Source organism: Pan troglodytes, chromosome 3 (assembly GCF_028858775.2).
Source record: "Pan troglodytes isolate AG18354 chromosome 3, NHGRI_mPanTro3-v2.0_pri, whole genome shotgun sequence".
In the NCBI taxonomy this organism is placed as follows: Eukaryota; Metazoa; Chordata; class Mammalia; order Primates; family Hominidae; genus Pan; species Pan troglodytes.
In genome coordinates, this window is record NC_072401.2 from 124,191,898 (window position 1) to 124,216,558 (window position 24,661).

Below are 24,661 nucleotides of genomic sequence, written 5' to 3' on the forward strand. Positions count from 1 at the left end.
CACCTGGGTGTCGGCGGGCTGAGTCCGAAAAGAGAGTCAGCAAAGGGAGATAGGGGTGGGGCCGTTTTATAGGATTTGGGTAGGTAAAGGAAAATTATAGTCAAAGGGGGTTGTTCTCTGGCTGGCAGGGGTGGAGGGGTCACAAGGTGCTCAGCGGGGGAGCTTTTGAGCCAGGATGAACCAGGAGAAGGAATTTCACAAGGTAATGTCATCAGTTAAGGCAGAAACAGGCCATTTTCACTTCTTTTGTGATTCTTCAGTTACTTCAGGCCATCTGGATGTATATATAGGTGCAGGTCACAGGGGATATGATGGCTTAGCTTGGGCTCAGAGGCCTGACAATTGGTAACCTTTTTCATCTGACCACATCTATGGGTTTAATACTAACTCTCCAACTTTTTTCTTTATTTTTATTTTTATTTTACTTTAAGTTCCAGGATACGTGTACAGAATGTGCAGGTTCTCAGCAAACTAACACAGGAACAGAAAACCAAACACTGCATGTTCTCACTCATAAGTGGGAGTTGAACAATGAGAACACATGGACACAGGGAGGGGAACATCACACACCAGGGCCTGTCGGGGTTTGGGGGCAAGGGAAGGGAGAGCATTAGGACAAATACCTAATGCATGTGGGGCTTAAAACCTAGATGATGGGTTGGTAGGTGCAGCAAATCTCCAACTTTTTTCTATATTGCCCATCTTAACCTCCTACCAGCTTGTCCCTCTGTCACTTTTACCCCTTCTGTTGTTTTACTTGTAAGATAATACAAGAGAAATACATGTCTGCCTATTAATTTATTTCTTTACCAAGCACCAAACATATGTAATATAGAAGGTACTATGTTAGGAAGGTCCTAGTCATACACACATATAGAAAAAATAGTTTAGTTATTAATTACTCATGCCTCAAATTATCAAGAAAAGTAATCAAAACTCATTTAAACATTTTTACTATTAAAAATGATTTCTTCTAGTTTTGGGGCATTTGGTTATGTAGTATTCCATATGATTGACTTAAAATTCACTTAAGAAGCTTGTTAAACATATACTTAGCTCCTGGGCTTGGGGGTCAATCAGTAGAATCCCCTCTGTCTTCCCTCTGTTTTTAGTTTCCTTGTTTTTAGTTTCTATATTATCCATATTCCTTTATCTTTCCCAGTTCTGCTATGCCATGGTAAGAACTGCAGGAGTTACTAAGCAGTTTTCTTAAATATTCAAAGCATTTGCTGGTGATTATAGGGAAGTTATTCAAGGAATTTGGTAAATTAGAAAAAGCAAAATATTTTAATGATGTATGAAGAATTTTGTAGGTGAGTTTTATGCTGTTGTCATATCTGAGTCTTAATTTTTGTTACTTTTTTAAATTTCCATTTTTTATGAGTTTTTTTTTCTTATACTTGTTCATCTGACAAAAGTAGGTAGTTTTTTAAAAGCTCATTGTGTAAATGGTTAACCATTTTTAAGGTGAATTAAGACATACATTTTTGTAATCTAAGGGAAGTTACTTGGATAATTTATTATATTTATAAGGTTTGACTTCATGCATAGCCAGATCTGAGGACAGTGCTAAGTGTGATTGTAATGTAATTATATTTTAGAAATTGAGCTAAGATTTTAATATAACCATTAAACTGATTATTGAAATCTATACAGTTTGGAAAAAAATTACCTTTAAGTTGATAATATTTTTCATGTTTTTTTCAGATACCTATATTTTTTAAACTTGACTAATTCCCATCTTAATGTCTTTACTTATTAAATATGACATCTATGAACATCTGGCCCTCTTAGCTATTATATGTTTAGTGAGGTTCTCAATGTTATTTACTAAAGAGCAACAAATCCCAACAAATCAAGAGCAATTAGTGGCCCAGTTTTGGTGTATAGTTTCTTATATTCTTTCTAATCTAGTTTTTTAGCTTTCTGTACTCCCATCTGTGAAATTGTTAGATGTTTTCAACCTAAGCTTGCTTATGGAAAATGGAAATAAAACAGAAAGAGGGGAAAGGCTGGGAGAAAAGAGAAGCAAAGACCTCTTTGAATACTCAGCCCTTCCCACTCACCCTGTGCATAGCACTTCTTCACATTTTTACTTGTCTGCACAATCTGTCTGCTTTTCATTGCTTTTCAGAGTCCTCGAGTGATTTTTGCATTTGGTCTGACATTTTTCTTTTTAATCAACGGGAGAGAGTCTATAGTTGCCTTATGGCAGCATAGTGAAACTGGAACTTTTGACTTCTTTTTTTTTTTTTTTTTAATCTTCATAGAATGTCTTTACAGCATGGGAAATTTTTTTTTTTTGCTTTTCACTATATACAACTAATGGCTTTTACTTGTTTTCATTTAGATCTAAGAACACATTTTAACAGTTACTGCTTCCTAATCTTGCTTTATCTGTATTAAAGAAGCATTTGGAAATTTATAATTGTTCTTGACCTTGGAGGTTGGTTTTCTCAACCTTTTTTTTCCTGCAATATGTAATATCTTTAGTAATTTGGTACATTTATGATTTCTAAACAAAATATGTGTCTTTTGAACATGCTGAAAAGTTAGTGTATGACCCCACAAAGAATTTGGAACAGGTGCCAGCCCAATTGCGACTGCCTGACTTCTTGTCCTTACACTGGGAGTTGTTAGCATGAAAAAACAAAATGTCATGGCATTTTCTCTAAAATAATACTTTGAAAAGAATTTTTGTCCCTGGTGGTAAAAAACTTGGCACCCAGCAAGCAAGAGGATCTTGACTCATAGATGTATAAAAACGTTGTCAGTCCCCCTGGAGCTACGGAATTCCTTTCTCATAGTAATTTTTCTAATGTCTATAGCTCAGTTCATTAATTTTTATTTTGCTGTCTTGGAATTTGTCCATAAAAGTATTTTTTTCTATTTATTTTTAACCTGATCATCAAGTTCCTTGGCTTCTATGGGTGTATAGTTTGAATTTTTGTTGTTGTTGTTTTATTTTGTTTTGGGGTGTTTGGCTAGGAAGAACTAACTATAGGATGTTTGTCAGGGACATGTTCCTTGGGAAATTTATCTCACTGCTCTGTGCTTGTTTGACAGCTGTTCTTGCACTTCTGACTTTAATTCAAAAAGTTATAAAGCCATATGTGAGCAGCTGTTCACTGTTTTCATTAGGGCAAAATAAGATCGGATGCAAATATTATCAGGAATGATTTAGGTTATATTGTAAAAATAATTTAGACTATATTGTAGGAATAATTTTACGGTAGTTATGATATATTGTAAGTTACTAAAAAGAAGGTTCTAGAATTAAAAACAATTTTAAGCGTAAAGTACTATTTGTTGAAAGATGAGAGGTGTTGAAAGATGATATGCTGTCTGAAGGTAGGATAGTGAAACAGCTAGCTTTTGAATTCCTCTTCTGGTTCTAGGATTTTATGATTTCATGGTAGTGTTTATCCTTCTCTACAGACTAACTTTTCCCATGACTTCCTATGCTTTAGAACTCTTCTGTGTAATAATAAGCTTTTTTTTTTTTGAGACAGAGTCTCACTGTGTCACCCAGGCTAGAGTGTAGTGGCATGCTCTTGGCTCACTGCAACTCCGCCTCCCAGGTTCAAGCGAGTCTCCTGCCTCAGCCTCTTGAGTAGCTGGGATTACTGGCATGCACCACCACGCCCAGCTAATTTTTTTTTTTTGTATTTTTAGTAGAGATGGGGTTTCGCCATGTTGGCCAGGCTTTTTAAGCTGATTCATATTTATTTGTGAATTATTATCATAGCCATAGAAAGACTTATCATTTATTTGGCTTTCAGGTACTAAAATCAAAATGCAAAATTGGTTTGCCTTTAGTTTAAAGTGATGAGAACAAAAAAAAAAGTGAAGATAATTTAATGGCTTATCTTTTTCAGTAGTCCTCCAGAATATAAACTTTATAATCATCTCTCAGACATTTAAATAAAGTATCTAGTATTTATTAAATATTTACCACATGCCAGGCAAAGTACAATTAATTTAACATATGCTCTCCTGTTTAATTCTCACAGTGATCCTGAGACCTTAGGGTTTATTATCCCCATATTATAGAAGAGGAAAAAGTTTAGAGAGTTGAAGTAAATTACCCAAAGTCACATAGTAAGTACTGGGTCTGAGATTTGAACCCAAGACCATTTTTTTTTTACCAAGTTCTAAATTTTAGAAGATATTTACTATATCAAAAAAGTATGAAGTTAAAAAGAATCAGAATGTAAAATTGTGAATATGTTAAACCATACATACACATGCACACACGTGTGTTTGCATTTGGAGAGGCTAGAAGGTCCTACACCAAAATATTAACAAGGGTTACTTTTAGGTATTGGCATACAGATAATTCTTACATCCTTCTTTATAATTTCTTGTAGGCTATACTTCTTATATCTGCTATTCTCATAATCAACAAGGTGGGAATTGCTGCTATTTTTATATTCTAAAATCTTGACATCTTACATGTATGCAATTTTCAAATCTGTCTTCACTGTCTTATTTGAGAATTATAAAGCTGTTTTTCAGTAGCTTTTGTATTAATTTGTATAAAGACAGATATTTTATATATTTAGAGACTATCTCTTTTAGGATACTTTTCTTATTTCTCTTTCTAGATTTCAGATTTTTTGGACATTATTGCACTCATCTTTGTGCCCCTACAGTCTCTAGGACAAATCCTGCACATAGAAGACATTTCTTAAAATTGATTGAATTTATTTCAGTTGTAAATTTTAACCACAGTACAATAGTTGGAAAGAATAAACGAATTACAGTTGTAATAATAAAGGAAACTTAGGTTAAGAAAATTTCCTAGATTTGTGAATCAGTCATTTCTCTAACTTTGTCACCTAGTTCTACCAGATGAATGGGTGGTTCCCTGACAACGTTGGGCACCCATCAAGGCTTTTTTTGTTTTGTTTTGTTTTTGTTTTTGGCTGAACCTCTTAACTCCCCATCTGCGTCATGCTTTTCTTTTTTTCTTGACCACAGCTTCTAGGATCTTAGTCTGCTTCCTTGTCCTCATGCTTTTATATATACATACACACACAAACACACACACACCCATGCACACAGACACACACACGAGTATGTCAAATGATAAAAGTAATGCAGTTTCACTGTAGAAAATTTTCATAATACCAAAAATTATTATGGATAATATAGAAATTGCTTGTATTCCTATCACTTTAAAAATAACAATTTTTGAAAATACATATATGTGTATGTGGTTTTTTTTTTTTTTTTTTTTGAGACGGACTTTCACTCTTGGCGTTCAGGCTGGAGTTCAATGGCGCGATCTCGGCTCAGTGTAACCTCCGCCTCCCTGGTTCAAGTGATTCCCTTGCCTCAGCCTCCCGAGTAGCGGAGTTTCCAGGTGCCGGCCAGTATGCCTGGCTAATTTTTGTATTTTTAGTAGAGATGGGGTTTCACCACGTTTGCCAGGCTGGTCTTGAACTCCTGACCTGTGTGTATGTGTTTTAATTGGGATTATAATGTATTAAAATCTTTATATTCTGCTTTTTTATTACATAAATTTTCAGAAAATATAAAATATCTTCTAAAATTTATTTAATTTCTATATGATTGTCCATTCTTTAGGTATTCTATAATTCATTTAATAGTTGTTTGATGTTTAGCATTGAGGTTGTTTCTAGGTTATTTTCTGTCATACAGAGTGTTGTGCCATGAATCTTTGAAGAAGAAATCTTTTTGTATTTCCTGAACTGTTTTGGGAGGATAGTCTAGGAAGTAATATTACTAGGTAAAATGTATGAACTTCTAAAATATGTTGCCAAGTACATTTAATAAACATTATGATTTTTTTCTTCTACCAGTGTGTGACAGTGTTGACTCATTGTCTATCACTGGCCTTGAGAAGTCCATATTTTACTCTTTGCTAATTTTATAAGCTGAAAACAGCTTTTCACTATTTTAATTTGGATGTTTTGGCTTTGATTAGTAGAGAGTTGAGCTTTTTACCCCCATAGTTTGATTTTGCATTTCTTTTTTGTATCATCCATTTCCTCTTATATTCCATACTTGTAACGGTACCTTTCCCAAGCTAGTTATTTAAGCTTTTTTTAAAAAAATAATTTTAATGATTTTTGAAATGGACTCTTTTGAGCTTTTTTTTTTCTTTTTTTACCTTTTCCCTTTTTAAGATTTTTATTCTTACCTATTAGGAAGACAACAAGGTATATCTAATTACATGACAAACAGTCTTCACCAAGAAGCCAGAATCTTAAATTTATAGCTCACTGTTGCCATCTGAGATATAAATAGAACTTCAGTTACTGTGTGTTGCTTTCCATTAAGTCTACTTCCTTGCTCTTCTTAAACCCCACTACTCCTTCTTTAATGATAGCCCTTCTACCAACACATGGATCTTAATAGACTATAAGAATCACTTGACTGATGTGTTTCATTTACATTTTAGAGAACTTCCATAATAAGTAAAAGCTCTCTCAGTGTGTCTCACAGAGGGATTATCCCACAAAGAAATGTTCCTCTTTGAGCATTTTCTTATATTTCTTCCTGTCTTCAAAATAAGTCAGATCATTTAATTTATTTTAATCTTTTCTGTTAAATGCCAGTAGTACAAAGTCTCAATATAGTCAGCAGTCCTAAACAGCCCAGGAGAGGGGACCTCTATAATAATGGAATGCCAGTAACCAAAACAGCATGGTACTGGTACCAAAACAGAGATATAGATCAATGGAACAGAACAGAGCCCTCAGAAATAATGCCGCATATCTACAACTATCTGATCTTTGACAAACCTGAGAAAAACAAGCAATGGGGAAAGGATTCCTTATTTAATAAATGGTGCTGGGAAAACTGGCTAGCCATATGTAGAAAGCTGAAACTGGATCCCTTCCTTACACCTTATACAAAAATTAATTCAAGATGGATTAAAGACTTAAACATTAGACCTAAAACCATAAAAACCCTAGAAGAAAACCTAGGCATTACCATTCAGGACATAGGTATGGGCAAGGACTTCATGTCTAAAACACCGAAAGCAATGGCAACAAAAGCCAAAATTGACAAATGGGATCTAATTAAACTAAAGAGCTTCTGCACAGCAAAAGAAACTACCATCAGAATGAACAGGCAACCTACAAAATGGGAGAAAATTTTCGCAACCTACTCATCTGACAAAGGGCTAATATCCAGAATCTACAATGAACCCAAACAAATTTACAAGAAAAAAACAACCCCATCAACAAGTGGGCGAAGGATATGACCAGACACTTCTCAAAAGAAGACATTTATGCAGCCAAAAGACACATGAAAAAATGCTCATCATCACTGGCCATCAGAGAAATGCAAATCAAAACCACAATGAAATACCATCTCACACCAGTTAGAATGGCAATCATTAAAAAGTCAGGAAACAACAGGTGCTGGAGAGGATGTGGAGAAATAGGAACACTTTTACACTGTTGGTGGGACTGTAAACTAGTTCAACCATTGTGGAAGTCAGTGTGGCGATTCCTCAGGGATCTAGAACTAGAAATACCATTTGACCCAGCCATCCCATTACTGGGTATATACCCAAAGGACTATTAATCATGCTGCTATAAAGACACATGCACACGTATGTTTATTGCGGCACTATTCACAATAGCAAAGACTTGGAACCAACCCAAATGTCCAACAATGATAGACAGGATTAAGAAAATGTGGCACATATACACCATGGAATACTATGCAGCCATAAAAAATGATGAGTTCATGTCCTTTGTAGGGACATGGATGAAATTGGAAATCATCATTCTCAGTAAACTATCTCAAGGACAAAAAACCAAACACCGCATGTTCTCACTCATAGATGGGAATTGAACACTGAGAACACATGGACACAGGAAGGGGAACATCACACACTGGGGACTGTTGTGGGGTGGGGGGAGGGGGGAGGGATAGCATTAGGAGATATACCTAATGCTAAATGATGAGTTAATGGGTGCAGCATACCAGCATGGCACATGTATACATATGTAACTAACCTGCACATTGTGCACATGTACCCTAAAACTTAAAGTATAATAATAATAATAATAATAATAATAAAAGGAAGGAAAAAAAGGGTTAAAACTCCTTTCAGAACTCTTTGATGAAGTCCTATGATCACTACCTGGGTGAGGGGTTCAACTGTAATCCAAACCTCAGCGTCACACAATATACTTGTGTAACAAACTGCATATGTACTCCTTGAATCTAAAATAAAAGTTCAAATAAAAAAGAAAAAATAATAATGAAATGCCTGTAGAATATATGTTTATTATGATTGGAGATTCCTAAATTGAGAGAAGGAAATTCCTCCACCAGTTAGTAATGAAATGCAGAAGTGAAACTGAGTATCCTATACCTATAATATTTCGTTCTAACTCTTTCTTCACCATTGTCACTAGGAGAGTTGGCATGCAAAAACATCTTGAGAGTTGCACATTTTAATAAATTATTTACCTTTTCCACACAGGCCTTGATAGTCATATAAATTCAGTCTTGCTCAGAGTTGTCCAATCTTCTGACTTCTCTTGTCCACGTTGGAAGAATTATCGTCTTGGGCCACACATAAAATATACTAACACGGGCTCCGAGCAAGATGGCAGCCTCCGAGCCGGTTAGGCTACAGCTTCAATATGATTACCCACTGTCAGCTACCCTGCACTGTACGGCCTTCCTGGCTTCTGGTTGACTTGAACAGGCGCCGAGTTGTCACAGATCTCATTAGTCTCATCCGCCAGCGATTTGGCTTCCGTTCTGGGGGCCCTCCGAGGCCTCTACCTGGAGCAGGGGTTCCTGCCCCCCACCGAGAGCGCATGCCTGATGAGAGACAATGACTGCCTCAGAGTTAAATTAGAAGAGGGAGGAGTTGCTGAGAATTCTGTAGTCATAAGTAATGGTGACAGTACTCATTTATCACTTAGAAAAGCAAAGAAGTGGGCATTTAAGTTAGAGGAGGATGAAGAAACTAACCCAGATTACAACTATTCAAAGAAGCATTGGAAGAAGCAAGAGTACAATAACAATAATGAGAAGGTCTTGGATCTAGAACGAAAAGCGGTCACAGATCAGACTATAAGCCAAAAAAAAAAAAGAAAGAAAGAAAAAATAAAGCAACCTGTGGCACAACGGGTGATGATAACGAAGAGACCCCCCCAAAAAAAAATCACCAAAGAAAAAGGAGAAATGTGAATATGAAAAAAAGGCCAGGAATCCCAAGTCACCTAAAGTACAGGCAGTAAAAGACCGGGCCAGTTAGAGATGTAGTTCTCCAAAAGGCTCTGCTAGAAACAGCCTTGTTAAAACCAAAAGGAAAGGTGGTGTAAGCGTTTGCTCAAACGAGAGGCCCAGTTCCTCCTCGGAGTCTGAGTCTTGTCATGAATCAATCATGATGGTCCCAGCAAAGTCACTTTGGAGGCCAGAAATTCCTCAGAGAAATTACCAACTAAGTAATCAAAGGAAGGACCCTCTACCAAAAGTACAACTGCAGACAAACTGGCTACAAAACCTGGCTTTAGCCTTAACCCCCAGCAAGGGCAAGACCTCTGGAACATCATCTTCTAGTTCAGATTCTGGTTCAGAGTCAGAGGTGAATGCTTGATGTCATCGAGCACCCCGGAGTGTGCTGTGGGTTTCTAAAAGACAGTAGGCCTTTTTGCAGGAAGAGGTTGTCCAGGCCCTGGGCTGTCATCACAGATTGCAGGTGCTACTGGATGGAAGCGTTCTGGGTTAAATGGTGGCAGACAGGCTCCTGGTCCTTCTCCCAGTGTGTCTCTCCCCAGTTTAGAAAGAGGATGGGGTAGAGGAGAGAACCTTTTTTCTTGGAAGGGAGCTAGGGGACGGGGCATGCGGGGGAGAGGTCGAGGACAAGGGCATCCTGTTTCCTGTGTTGTAAATAGAAGCACTGACAACCAGAGACAACAGCAATTAAATAAAGTGGTAACAAATTCATCTACTGTTTTCCAGAATCTGGTAGAGACACACTAGAAGGACTGTATGGTCTGTTACCGCTGTTAACAGCTGCCCCTCAAGTTGGAGAAAAGATTGCATTTAATCTTTGGAACTAACATCCAGTTACACTCTCCTGATGTCTGTGATTACAAGGAAAAATATTAAGCCACAATCCAGAGACACAGCAAGTAGATACAGAAATTCTTTCATCCTTACCTGCCTTGAGAGAACCTGGGAAATTTGATTTGGTTTATCACATTGAAAATGGAACCGAGGTAGTGGAGTATGCTGTGATGCAGGAGAGCAAGATCACTGTATTTTGGGGAGAGTTGATTGATCCAAGACTGATTATTGAATCTCCGATTAACACATCAAGTACAGAACCTGTCTGAATATGACTGCTCCATCTTATAGTTTATGAATGTCTTGTTTGTGAAAGTGACTATAACTTGAACTTTTTTTTTTAAGAGGATTTGAAAGTTGTATGGGTTTTTTTGTTATCTTCACTTTACTGCATAGGAAACAATCTACCTCATCATTTAAAATGACATGGGTGTCGGTTTTGTAGACCTTTGGTTTTTTTGTCAGGTTCAATTTCAGTTAACAAAATGTAAAACATGACATTCCCTGCAAACGTTGTTGTATACCAATACGTATGGTTTCTTCTCTTTTTAAAAAGTTTTTGACCATCAAGCAGCAGTTGTCAGTAGGAGTTTATAATACCAAGAATGTGCTGCATATCTTGTCTCATTAAGTTTTAAGTAACATTTAAAAATATTAAAGCATGTTACTTGACCTAATTTTATAGCATTTGAGTTGTCCCATTACATGGAGCATCTCGTAAATTTCAAGTATTTTATACTTGGCAATTGTTTAGAGTTAAAAGGTAGTTGGATTTGTCACAGACAATGAGTTAAGGAATCCTTTCACGTTTTTCCCAACTTTAAAATTAAGGATTCTCAGGGCCCTGTGTAGAGCAGTAAAAATAAGACCTCGTGTATGTGTGTGTGTGTGTGTGTGTCTGTGTGTGTGTCTGTCTGTCTGTCTGTCTGTCTGGAGGAGAATTGGTGTTCCACTTGGGTGAGAGGGTTGGCTGTGAGCCTCAGACCAGGAAATGTGTCATCTTGCCAAGCACCTGGCTGAGTGTGCTGGAGTGAGGATTTGAACAGAAACTTCCTTTTCTGTTATTATTCACTACAAAGCTTAAGTGACCAAATATATACACTGTGAAAATTGGTTTCTTTTAACAAAAGATCAGATCCCTCCTTCAGCTGTACACATTTTTAAATAAAATCATAGAACTAAAAAAAATATACTAACACGAACGATAGGTGATGAGCTAAAAAAAATTGCAAAAAAATCTCATAATATTTTAACAGACTTTACCAATTTGTGTTGGACTGAAGGTTGGCCAGGCTTGGTTTAGCTTAAGTTTTATGGATTATTTGTACAACAGAATTGAGTTGATTTCTGCGGTATTTTGAAGAGTGTGAAAGTGGTTTTTTAAATTTGTACTGTACTTATGTCATAAAGCAATATGAGTAATATACTTTATGTGTGAGACCTTACGTGCTCTAAGAAATACTTTTGTTAAGGATTTATATTTATGGTGGAGTATTCGTTACAACATGGGGTCTATACATACTTGTAAAGAAATTAAGGATAGAGAATGCATCACTCAGACCCCAATCTTTCCATTCATATAGATTGGTTAGTCATCACATAGTCCATATTTTTCTACTATATTCAAGTCCCAGTTGACACCTTATGCATCATATTCCTTAGTTCCCAAACATGTTCCCTTATTTCTTTTCATGTAACTTTTAATTACTCATTTGTCCGAGTCTGAATCCTGAATATTACCCTTGATTCCATTTTGTTTCACCACCCCTCTCCAAATGTAGCTTTAAGTTTTTCCTGTTTCTTTTTCTACTCCCAGAACCCACAATTATAGCTCTGAAGTATCCTTCCAGTGAGTTTTCAGTATCTGCATGTGTTTACTCTAGCTCAAGGTGTGTTTTTTTTTCTGATATTTATGTCATTAATTGATCTCTCTGATGAATCTTGTCAGAGAAATCTTCCAGAAGGACATTTCAGACCATATTGCTTTCTAGATTAAAAAACTTCAAAGACTTCCAAGAATGTACAAAGAATTCTCTTGAATTCCTTCCTCTGGTCTTTAGGGCCCTATGCTATGACTTCAACTTTTCTTTATTTCCCTCCCTCAAATATTTTTTCTCTTTTCCTTTTTATACTTCTTTCCTTCTGAGCTTTCTGTCACTTTTTGGCCTGTACCTAGCCATTTCCCTGTTCTTGCATTTCCAAATCTCATCTATGCTTCGAGAGTTGGCTTTTAGGTTTGTCTTCCAGCTAGAAGTAGTCTTTTCTTCCTGGGAACTCCCAAAGGCCTTTTCAGTTTGTTATTGTACTTAGTATCCTTTCTGTTGAACTGTGGTTGTTCATGGTTACTGGTTGTTATAGTCAGTTCTTTAACGCATGGATTCCTGTCTCATTATTCTATTTCTTGTGTACGTTTTCTGGTACACGTATATTCTTAAGACATATAAAGAGCTGTCTTGTTCTGGGGGTATTTCTTAGTTGAGAAAAATAAAACCTTGGGGATACTTTATATGCTAAAGATAAAAATGATTGTGTGTTCTATAAAGATCTACAAAAATATGCTTGGAAGTATTTTTGCTAAAGAAGAGGTATAAGAAATTAGATATATAGATGAGACCTTGGATGACTTGCCTCAAACCACTTTCAGACAGATGAAACGTAACTTCTAAATCTTTCTAGAAGGTTAGATTTTACGATATGTTCAATCATTTAAACAGTTATTTATATGAGACTTACAAGCAGAATTTTTTTTTTTTTAGTATTTTTACAATATGCAGTTCACATTTTATGTACTCCTAATTTACTTCTTGTTATTCTTGGAATTTTTTAAAGGATTTTCCTGATTCTTAAATGGTTCTATTCTTTTTTGCAGTTCTTCTGTTAATGATATGTTTTTTATTTTTTTTAGTTCTCTGTTTGTCCTGGCAAAACTTACGTTTGGAAAATGTTCTATTTTTCAGGTATCCTGGTCAGATATAGGAGGACTGGAAAGTATCAAACTGAAGTTGGAACAGGCTGTGGAATGGCCCTTAAAACATCCAGAGTCTTTCATTCGAATGGGTATTCAGCCACCTAAAGGGGTTCTTCTCTATGGGCCACCTGGGTGCTCTAAAACAATGATAGCAAAGGCTTTGGCCAATGAGAGTGGACTGAATTTTCTAGCTATAAAGGTAGGATGTTAAATTTTTTCATCGCTACTCTCTCTTGGCCTCCCCCAACCCCAATCCTCTTAACTCCTACCTTTAGGAGAACGAATAAAGGCATCTTAAGGAGCAGTGATTCTTTTTTTTTTTTATTTGATGTTGATGGCAATATAATATAGGGAGATGAGTGATAAGAAATAAATTCGTGCATGTAATCAGCAAATCATGGTAGATATTGGGAAGACTGCTTTATTTAGTTTCTTGATTCTGGTATTTCTTATATCCATGTGTAACAGAAGCTAATCTTTTTGTTTGTTTGTTTCTACATTTTTAATTATAGACTTTTGCTTAACCAGGACTTAAAGATAAACATGACAGTGAATTCAATATTTACATACCTAGAATTTTCAAATGAACAAGACACTTGTTATGGTACACTAAATTCTTTAAAAATACTTTTCCATTCAGAAAGTATATGTGCATTGTCTTTATTCTGAACCACACATACATTTTATTTGTTCATTGCTTCGCCCCGATTAACTGGGATAGATAATCTTTCATGATATGTAGTTGTACACTTACTTTAGGACCAGATATTAATTTTATGTAACATTATGATATATCCAGATACTTAATCCACACATATAAAACTGTAAATCCATTTCTGTGGACTGTATCACAAAAACATATACCTAATTAGATTAACTATCAATTCATTTCAGAAAAGGCACATGATCATCTGTTTTGATATTACCAGGGAATTTTTTACATAACAGAATGCATTTTCTTTAGCGTGATCTTGGCTCACTGCAAGCTCCGCCTCCCAGGTTCACGCCATTCTCCTGCCTCAGCCTCCCGAGTAGCGGAGACTACAGGTGCCTGGCAAATTTTTTGTATTTTTAGTAGAGACAGGTTTCACCGTGGTCTTGATCTCCTGACCTCATGATCCGCCTGCCTCGGCCTCCCAAAGTGCTGGGATTACAGGCGTGAACCACTGCGCCCGGCCCAGAATGCATTTTCTGTCTTAGAACATTGAAATCATTGGCAGTTTGAAAGCACAAAACTTCAGAGTAGTTTGTCAACTTTTGGCTTTACTTAAGATTTTTATAGAATGATACTTAGGTGTGATTAAGCTGTTTGTTCTTTAAGAGTCAATATCTTCAACATATTTTTTATTTTCTGGAAGATATTGGAGAGTAAAGATGGGGGAGGAGACCATTTACAGCATGATCACTTATGGGGAATCACAACTACACTTTTAAAGGTTTCAGGTTTATTTGTTATTTTTTTGAGACATGGTCTCACTCTGTGGCCCAGGCTGAAGTATAGTGGTGTGATTATAGCTCACTGTAACCTCAAATTCCTGGGCTCAAGCTATCCTTCTGCCTCAGCCTCCTGAGCAGCTAGGACTACAGGTATGAGCCATCACACCAGCTAACTTTTTAACATTTTTGTAGAGACAGGGTCTCACTGTGTTGCCCAGGCTGGTCTCAAACTCCTGGCCTCAAGCAGCCCTCCCACCTTACCCTCCCAAAGTTTTTGCTGGGATTATAGGAGTGAGCTGCTGCAACACAGCAAAGGTTGCGGTTTTAAGGGTTGAAGTAATGAGTGATTTTGACATTTCCCAGGACATCTTGATTTCTCCTTGGTCCTTGTCCTTTTATCATGTGGTAATGGGGATGGCTGTGTTTACTGGCATTTTCTAGTCTTTTTACTCTCATCTCCATTTTTTCTGTTCTTACCTTGTATATTCTACAATTGTATATTCATAGTATTAGAATTTTTCTTGTCTACTGGAAATCTAAAATTTATTTAAGAACCTGTGAGCGAAGTCCTCATCAGATAAGTTTTCGACTTAACTCTTAAGAGCACACTTATTTTCTTACAAACTAGTATCTTACTTTTTCTGTGATCCAAGGTAATAATTTTAGATACTACTAAGACTGCTTTCTGGACTATCCTAGAATTACTTAGAAATATATTTATTATCTTTTTTGAACATAAACATTTCATAACCTTAAACAATTTCATTTTTAGTCTTTTTTTCACTATGAGGAAATTGTAAATGATTCTTTGAAAGGTTTGACTTTGTACACTGCTATATAAAATAACCAGGCACACATTCATTTATTTGAGCTTTTTCATTAGATTTTTAGGTCACAGACAGAAAAGCCACATGATGTTAACAAATTATCTTAATCAATTGAGTTCATAACTGAGAGATTATTACATGTCCTAGTTACTAATTTTGATTTAGTGTGGATTTTTATTCAGTTTAGAATTTAGTGTAGTTCGACAGTATTATTCAATTTTTGAATCTGTATGGAGGATATACTTAATGAATGATGGGTTTTTATTTTTCAAATTGAATATCCCTTATCAAAATGCTTTGGACCTGAAGTGTTTAGATTTTGATTTTTTTTGCATTTTGAAATATTTGCATTATACTTCCCAGTTGAGCATCCCTAATCTGAAAATTTGAAATCTAAAATGCTAAAGTGGGCATTTTCTTTGAGTGTCATGTTGGAGCTCAAAACGTTTTGAATTTTGGAGCATTTTGGATTTTTAGATTTAGGGATACTCAACATGTACTATTCGTTCAACTCTCCTATAGGTTTAAAATTTTTTTAAATACAAAGTTGGGAATATGAAAATAATTTGCCTTCTACTAGCATTTTCATTGGTCCTTTTATTTTCATCTATTCAGTGTTTGTGAGGAAAGTTTTAAAGTAACAATACCATACAGCTTATGTATGAGAAAATGGAGCCAAAGAAGTTGGGAATTCATACTCTGTTCTCTTTTTTTTTGAGACAGAGTCTTGTTCTATCGCCCAGGCTGGAGTGCAGTGGCACGATCTCAGCTCACCGTAGTCCCCACCTCCCAGGTTCAAGAGATTCTTGTGCCTCAGCCTCCCGAGTAGCTGGGATAACAGGCAAGCACCCCAACGCCCAGCTAATTTTTTGTATTTTTAGTAGAGACAGGGTTTCACCATGTTGCGCAGGCGGGTCTCGAACTCCTGAGCTCAGGCAATTTGCCCGCCTCACCCTCCCAAAGTGCTAGGATTACAGGCGTGAGTCACTGCACCTGGTCCTGTTCTCTTTAATTTTAACTTCCTGTTTAAAAAACTTGGCAACTTTTGTTCAACCCACATGTTTGGTTTCAACCTATATATTTGTTTTCTACAAGATTTAAGTGTTAAAAGTTAGTTTGAAATTTTGAAATAACAAATCTTACACATTTTGAAAGTGATCAGAAAAAGTAGACATACACTAGAATTCTCTAGCCAGTTAGGAAACACAAGTATTTTAAACAGATTGAAAGGAAAAACTCCCTGTCACTTTTCACAATGGTAGTTACTACTTTTAATCTTCAAGATATTTTGATAGACTTACACTTCTTCCACTAAGTTTATGAAAGAACCTTTTAGCTTCCTCTATGCATCTTTTCTGAACAGGGATTAAAAGATACATACTGTACTGAGGGTGGAGACTTCACCTTGACTTGTGTGGGCTTTTAATGCCCTCTGGCATATGTATGTGTTTTTGTGTAGATTGTGACATTTGACATACTGTGTAAGTTTAGTTTGTTATCTGGGCCAGTTACGTAAAATACTTTCCAGTTGAAATTTCCTTTCTGCTTCTCTCTTGCTTTTGTCTGGAGTGCTACAATAGATTAATTGCCCTGGGATAGCTGCATTGCTTTACTATATGAAGAACTGTCACTAATTCTGCAAGAAATGTGGTTAGGTCTTTGACAGGGATTTTCAGCAAATAATTATTCTGGTGAATACAGGAATGTAATGAGCTTAGTATATCCTTGACTTTTTGGGAAATTTTCTTCTCTATACTTGTCTCAGAGAGGAATTGTATAAAATAGATTTCATTTCCAGAAAAACCTGTGGTTTATTCAAAGTAGTGCACAATTCAGAGTACAGGTGCTCCCCAATTTAAGATGGATTTACTTAAGTTTTCGACTTTACAATGGTGTGAAAGTGATATGCACTCTGTGGAAATTATACTTCGAATTTTAAACTTTTTTTTTTTTTCTCTGAGACGAAGTCTCACTCTGTCGCCCAGGCTGGAATGCAGTGGCGCGATCTCGGCTCACTGCAACCTCTGCCTCCCGGGTTCAAGCAATTCTCTGCCTCAGCCTCCCAAGTATCTGGGGTTACAGGCATCCACGACTACGCCCGACTAATTTTTGTATTTTTAGTAGAGACGGGGTTTCACCATGTAGGCCAGGCTGGTGTCGGACTCCCGACCTTGTGATCCACCCGCCTTGGCCTCCCAAAGTGCTGGGATTACAGGTATGAGCCACCACGCCAGGCCCAAATTTTAATATTTTACTGAGCTAGTGATATGCAGTACAGTACTCCCTCATGATGCTGGGCAGTAACAGTGAGCCACGGCTCCCGGTCAGCCATGTGATCATGAGTGTACACAGCCAACATTCTAGAATGTACTGTGTTGCCACATCATTTTTTCCAACTGTAGGCCAGCGTAAGCATTCTGAGCATGTTTAAGGTGGGCTGATCTAAAATATGATGTTCAGTAGGTTAGGTGTATTCAATGCTTTACGACTTAGGATATTTTCAATTTTTGATGAGTTTATCAGGACATAACCCCATTGTAAATCAAGGAGCATCGGTAATTACTATTTGTCATTTAACTAGATATATTAATATTCTCTTATCAAAGGTACAAGATAATCTGAAATTTAAAAATTCCAAATTCATCTTTAGGCTTCTGTTTTTTAATTTTTGCATGGAAAACTGCATAGCTCTTTTAATTACAGAATGCTTTAAGATTACAAATAAGGATAATGATTTTAAGAAGGTTAAGTGACTTTTCGAAGGTCTAAGTGGTGGTGATGGCACTGAAATTTAGTCTCAGAACTTTCTGACTCAAGAATCTGAGCTCTTAACCACTGTATTATATGCTCTTCCATTTCCCTTTTTGTTTTTTTTTTAAAAATAGAACTAGTGTCCAATGGCTTTTTTCATTAATTACACAAAGTTACCAGGGAAGATAGTTTAAGTAGTTTCTGTAGGGTAGGTTCAGAGAAGTGGAAAGATGTTTCTGGGAACTGGTTTGAAAAATAATTTTGTTTCTCTAGGACAAAGAAAACAGAAAAATAGCATGGCTTTGGTCTAGGAGTAAAAGTTAATAGGAAAGGGCAATCACAGCCAAAGATACAGGAAACTTTTCAATGAAATAGAAGTGCCTGGAAAAAGACTGATGGTGGGATAATGGGGAGCTTAAAATTTACCTGTTAGTATATAATTTGTGCCCTTGATATTGAGTACGTCACGATGAAAAGAACACTAAGCTGGGATTCACATAGCTTGGATTTACTTCCTAACCTTAGCACTTTTTAGTTTTGCAGCCTTAAGCAAGTTCCGTAAGTCTCATTTTTTTCATCCAGAAAAGTATAACATTTGTACATTATAAGCTTTGGGGAGCATTATGCTTAAAAAGGCAAATGAAAAAGTTTTGGGGGGGCATAACCCCCCACTCCTTGAGTGTGGGCTTCTTTCCAAAGAATTTAATATGGAGAGAGGGGAGGGGAAGAGCTACTGTACAATGGTGAAACCTGACAAGCCGTGCCACAGCCAGATGATCAAGGTTAACATCTTCAGTGATAAGTCATGTTGACAGTACAGTTGATGCTTTGAACAACACATTTTTTAATACATTTTTTTTTTCAGTATAGTTGCCCTTCCTTATTGTAGGTTCCACAACCAAACACAGATTGAAAATATAATATTTGCGGTATATGGAAACTCCCAAATAAGGAGGGCTAACTATGTGTCCTCAGATTCCGCAGGCTGACTACAGGACTTGAGTATGTGTGCATTTTGGTATTCACAGTGGTCCTGGAACCAGTTCCCGTGGATACTGATAAATGACTATATATACCCTTGGATAATGTGGTGATAATAGCACTTTACTTCTGTTGTCTTCCTCCTGAGTGCTCATAACCCCTGTCCAACCATGAGAAAAATTTTAGGCAAACCCATGTTAAAAGACATTCTGTAAAATCACTGACTAGTACTCCTCAAAACTGTGAAGGTTATCAAAAACAAGGAAAGTTTGAGAAACTGTCACCACCAAGACAGTACTCAAGGAAACATGATAGCTAAATGTAATGTTACAATATCCTGTGTAGGATGCTGGAATGAAAAAAAAAAAAGGACATTAGGGAAAAATTAAGGAAATCTGAATAACTATGGTCTTTAGTTTAATAATAATATCTCAATCTGGGTTCACTGATTGTAACAAATATACCATGCTAATATGAGATAGTAATAATAAGGGAAACAGTGTACCTGGGTGGGTGGGCATATGCGAGCTGTTTGTACTATCTGCTCAATTCTTCTGTAAATCTTAAACTTTGCTAAAAAATAAAATATATTTAAATAAATTTTGAGGTCAGTATAATAGATCTGGGCATATTGTAGATGAAGTAATTGAAGTTTAAAAGGCTAACTCTGAGTTCTGTACTGCAGTGAATAGGATGCATGGAGTAAGGCAAAGAAGAGTCATGAAGAAGATTGTGGATTTCATGGGTGAGGGCTTTGATGACCTCTCCTAGTCATAGTCCCCCTGCCCATAATGATAGTGGAAAGTTACTGGGAAAAGCCCTGAGAGGAACTTGGCTGGGGAACCTGGGTTTGGGGCTGCCCTGAACTTGCCTGTTTCACTGCACTTCTCAGTTGAAGCCTATAAAGGTGTGTGTTAGTTCTGGCCCCAAACCCAGACCCCAACACTATAAAGAACTCTTTCTCTTAGTGTTTTGGTTATTTTTTCTTTCACCTTGGGTGCAGCTTCCAGTTTAGTCTCACCAGGAACTATGTCATTTCATGCCTTTTGTGGATCCTAACTCTATATTCTCCTTCTATAGGTTTATTACTGTTTGGGCTCATCTAGAGTCTGAAACCTTTTGAGTTTCTATTTAATTTCCTTTAGAGTTTTGTTTTAACTTTAAAAATTCCCTTGACTTCAGCAAATAGTGTTGTATTATGTGCCTTATTTGCTTAAATCGGCAGTTATTAACATCAATATTAAACAAAGACATATACTTAGTTTTATCCCTGTTTGAATGACTATTAGGGAATAACTAATAGTAACCTGTTATTCTTGGGACAAGTGGAATAGTTATTGTGCCATTGTCAGTTTTACAAGGTTATGAAGAAGTTAGATCAGATTTACTTATATTTGTCATTATTTGTACAGTATACTATGTTAAAGTTGTAGCATCATATGTTAAGACTATATATATGTTATTTTTTTTGAGTTGGGCTTTTATCAGTTGATAAAGCTGATATATAAAAAAAAGTCTTGATGTGAAAATATTCCATAAATAACATTTATCTAAAAGCAGAAAATGACAATAAGAACTATAACAAAACCTTTAGCATTTGGAATCTAAGAAGACCTAGAGAGATTTAGAAAAAGAAGGATAATTTTATAAGGAATTTTATAAGAAAAAGAAGGATAATTTTAAACTTATAAGAAGTTTAAAAATAAGCACATTTTATTGTTGGGTTTAATTTTTTATTCATGGATAAATTAGCTGATGTAGAGAGACTAGTTTTTTCTTTCTATCTCAATTCCTTTTTGAATGAAATTTAGAGGTGAAATATTACAATGTCATGTCTGTAATACTTTTAAAAATATTTGTAAAAGTTTTACAATTGGAATAGCAAAAATAACACCTTCTGTGTGTCAGGCACTGTGCATAGTAAACAAAGATATATTAGATGGGCTCCTCGTTATGTATCAACTCATTATTTAGTGGGAGAGATATTTGACTCAACAACTAATATGAAGAAACAGGTAACATAGAATCTGCAGCTCTTGGTTGTTGATTGTACGTGAGAAATGAGAAAGAAAAGCAGTCAAAGGTGATAAAAATTTTTACTGTCAATGACTGGCAGATGGAAGTATCCTAACTCCAGGGAGAAGAGGAGAAACAGGTTGGAGGTGAGAGAGAAAATACCAGTGTTGAGTTTGAAAAGCCTTTGGGACAAAATATTGAATATGTCCTAAAGGCAGTTGTATATATGGATTTGTAGCTCAAGAGGATGATTATTTCGAGAGATGAAAATATGGAAATTGAGATGAAAATGTGGAAATTGGAAATCAGTGTTTGAGATTCTGCAGAGAAGTCAGCAAAGGAGACTGAGAGTGACAAAAGTAGTCATTAATAGCAGAAGGGGATTTCATGGGCATGTAAATATGTGTAAATGCACATTTTACAACTTGCCTAATTGTAGCCAGCATGGTCCCTGCAATGTAAGTTCTGAAGAAATGTGTCATTTTTCTTTTTCCTGAATAGAATGAATGAATTTGGGGAAGGATTGTATTATACTTTTTGAGAGGAACAGCTCGAATTCTGTTCTCTTCCCTGCCAGCCCCTCTTGCATTTCAGGGTTTTTACCTGCCCACAGCATTCTTGCCTAGTAATTAAAGCCTATTTTCAAACTCTTTGAAGTGCTTTCCCAGAATGGCCTTCTGTATGTGCTGATACTGTACTTTTTATTAATTTTCAAGTTCCTTTACTCACATTACATATATGTAATTCTATCTTATGTGAGTTTGGATTTTTACGAGCATATTCCATAACATTTAACCATAGTTAACACTTAGGTTAACTTGCCTTCCCCAGACACTTTAGAACTTATAAAAACTTCATTTGAATTGTAATAACTAAAAGCACCAGGCAGGTGTCAGACACATTTAAAAAGCCCTTGGGAGGACTGAAAAAAACCCAGTAGTGATTAAAGGGGCAAAATTGTAAGAACATGAGGTGTAAATGTTATACTCGAGTTTGTGACTGATATGGTGTAAAATAATGAAGCACAGTAAAAAGATAAGTCAGGTTTACTTCTCACTAGATTAATAGAACAGCTGGACAAATATTTTCACATGTGTTTATGATATTTTTGTTATTTTGTAAACTTGGATACTTGAAATATTGGCCATGGAATGTTAAAAATAATGCTATTAAAAATAACTCAATTAATGGTACTTATTAATGGCAGTTTTTCTTGATCATTCTTATCAGTAAAGCACATGCTATCTAGGAGGTAAAATATGTGGCAAGACTAACATACATTTTTAAAAGTAACATAACTTGTGAGCAAATATGGGACTGAGACTATACTATATATACCTAAACTCTGTAGTTAGATATAAATGGTCTCTTGTTTATAACGGGTACTAATATACTTCTTATTTTCAAATTAGCCTATGCTACCATCTATTAAGAAAGAATTATACTTTACCTTAGCCACTCGATCTGCTCACCAGAAATACATTTGAATTTGAATTGCTGGTACTGTGTAAAATCTTGTTTTAAATTTAAAAAATTATTTTTAGCAGCCAGCTTTGTCTAGCCCCAAATTAACTTTCATCTAAAATCTTAACGGGACATTTCATTTCTCTTTTAAGGACTTAGAACAGGACATCATAATTCTTAGAAAGAGTGCTGGTTGGGAAACCACAATTCTGCATTCTTATTATTTCTGCCATTTAACTAGCTCTAGGACTTTTGGCATATTACTCAGCCTCTTTGTACTTTGCCTCAGTTTTAGGTGAGTAGGTTAGACTAAGTGACTCCTAAAGCCCTTCTGCTAATAACATTCTATGAGTAGGTCACAGTACTTGTACTTTAATCTGTTGCATATCTTTTGTGCCAATGGTGGCCAAATATTTGGGGCAGTTTCTCTAACTGTCAAGTGTAATAGTTAAAAGACTTGTATCCCAGTTCTGCCATTTGCTAAGCTGTGTGACTTTGGACAAATTACTTCACCTCTTTGCACTTAATATTTTTTTCTGTAAAATTGTAGTAACAGTGTACAACTCAGAAGACTGTTGCAAGCAGTAAAAGGGATAAGACATAGTAAGCATATAGAAAGATTCCACAAAATTAGTACATGCTGATTGCTGCTCTCTTCCATTTTTAAGAAATTGATGTATGTTTGACCTCAAATGGAGCAAAAAGTATGACATCACAGCTTATGATTCCTTAAGTTTTCTGTTAGTAGTAAAGTGTAATATTTATCTTTGAAACTGAATATAGACTTTTAAACTCTTTGTACCAAAATACAGTGATTTTTGGCAACTTAAACTTCAAGCTTAAAATAACCTCCCTTGGTAATGAAATTGCTGTGACTTCTCATAAAACTCGAGACCAACGCAACATACGAGTTCAGCTACTTGGGTTGCATTTTGCAGGCCATCTAGGTAAGATTCATCAGTACATAGTTCTGTACAAAGTCATATTTTCTAGTGACCCTGCAGTCTTTTCATTATGCCTTATTAGTAACACTTGACTTGAATTATTCCAATGCGTATTTTCTTCACAGTGCCAGATTTTCAAGTTAGAGTTTCAAATGTCTTAATTTTTTTTCTTTCTGTTTTGTTTTGTTTTGGAGGAAGAAGCATTGTTTCATTCTTATCCACAGGTCCTGTAGTCCACCTTTCTGTGGCAGTGGAGTGACCCTTCAATTGGTAGAGGCTTTCTACTATATTTTCACATTTTCAAACAAAATATCAAGAATGTTTACCTGTATGTTGGATATTTATTAATAAACCATATTAATCTTTCTATTGATACCAAGATATTGACATTGTACTTAGCAGAGAAAGAAATCATGAAATGACCATAATCTTGTACTTTCTAACATTAATGCCTAGGTTATCTTCATCATCTACAGAGAACAATGACCATTTTTCCAGGTTCTCTAATCTCTTTCCTTCAGTTAAGCCAGATAATTAAAAAGCAGTATATATACATTCAGTTACATTGCCTGAATAAAGAAATCTCTTCACTGGATTATTATTTGATGCCATATCCTTGACTTTTACAGACAATTGCTGTAAGAACAACAACAATAATGTAGAGTCGGCATGATGGTAATTGCAATAAAAACAGTGACCCCAGCAATTTCCTTTCTGATTATTGTCAGGCCACAGTTTGCCTAGGTAGTTGCTCTAAACTGAATAAAATCTGCATACAAATTTCTTACCACCCCTAACCCCTTAACAAAAACACACTCTGCTGTTTATCTAAAGCTTGTTTTATTGGGTGGGCCCTGATCCTTGTTTTAGTGTTCACTTTCTTAATTCCTTGTCCACAGTCCCCCTTGTGTAAAACTTAATTTACCACATGTAAATGAAAAGTACTAGTTTTGTTTATTTGACTTTATATTATGTTATGAATAGGCATTTCTTGCTTTGTACTACAGTCATTTTTACAGCCCTATACTACAGGCATTTCTTGCTTTGCAGTCTAGTACAAAGCAAGTATAGGGCTGTAGTATAGGGCTGTAAAAATGATTGTGCAAGGTGAAATTATGCAGAATGATCTTAATCAGTGGGAAAAATTACAAGTGTTACATAACTTTTAAACATTTTGTCAAAACATTAAGAACGTT

The 24,661-nt window shown here is 35.9% G+C and overlaps 1 protein-coding gene and 1 pseudogene across 9 annotated transcripts in view; both read left to right on the forward strand.

Moving 5' to 3' along the window:
- The window catches only part of AFG2A (AFG2 AAA ATPase homolog A), a 389,011-nt gene that overhangs the window by 90,811 nt on the left and 273,539 nt on the right, over positions 1-24,661 (forward strand). For 8 of the 9 annotated variants that reach the window (XR_010156686.1, XM_063809825.1, XM_063809827.1 and 5 more), the window contains exon 11: positions 13,035-13,244. The exons of the other annotated variant lie outside the window; for it this stretch is intronic. Coding sequence is in view for 7 of the 8 variants with exons in the window: in XM_063809825.1 (XP_063665895.1) it covers positions 13,035-13,244 (210 nt within the window). In the remaining variant the exon portion in view is untranslated. The remainder of the gene's footprint in view (positions 1-13,034; positions 13,245-24,661) is intronic. 9 annotated transcript variants of the gene reach the window in all.
- On the forward strand, positions 8,538-10,433 carry LOC107974397 (coilin-like; annotated as a pseudogene).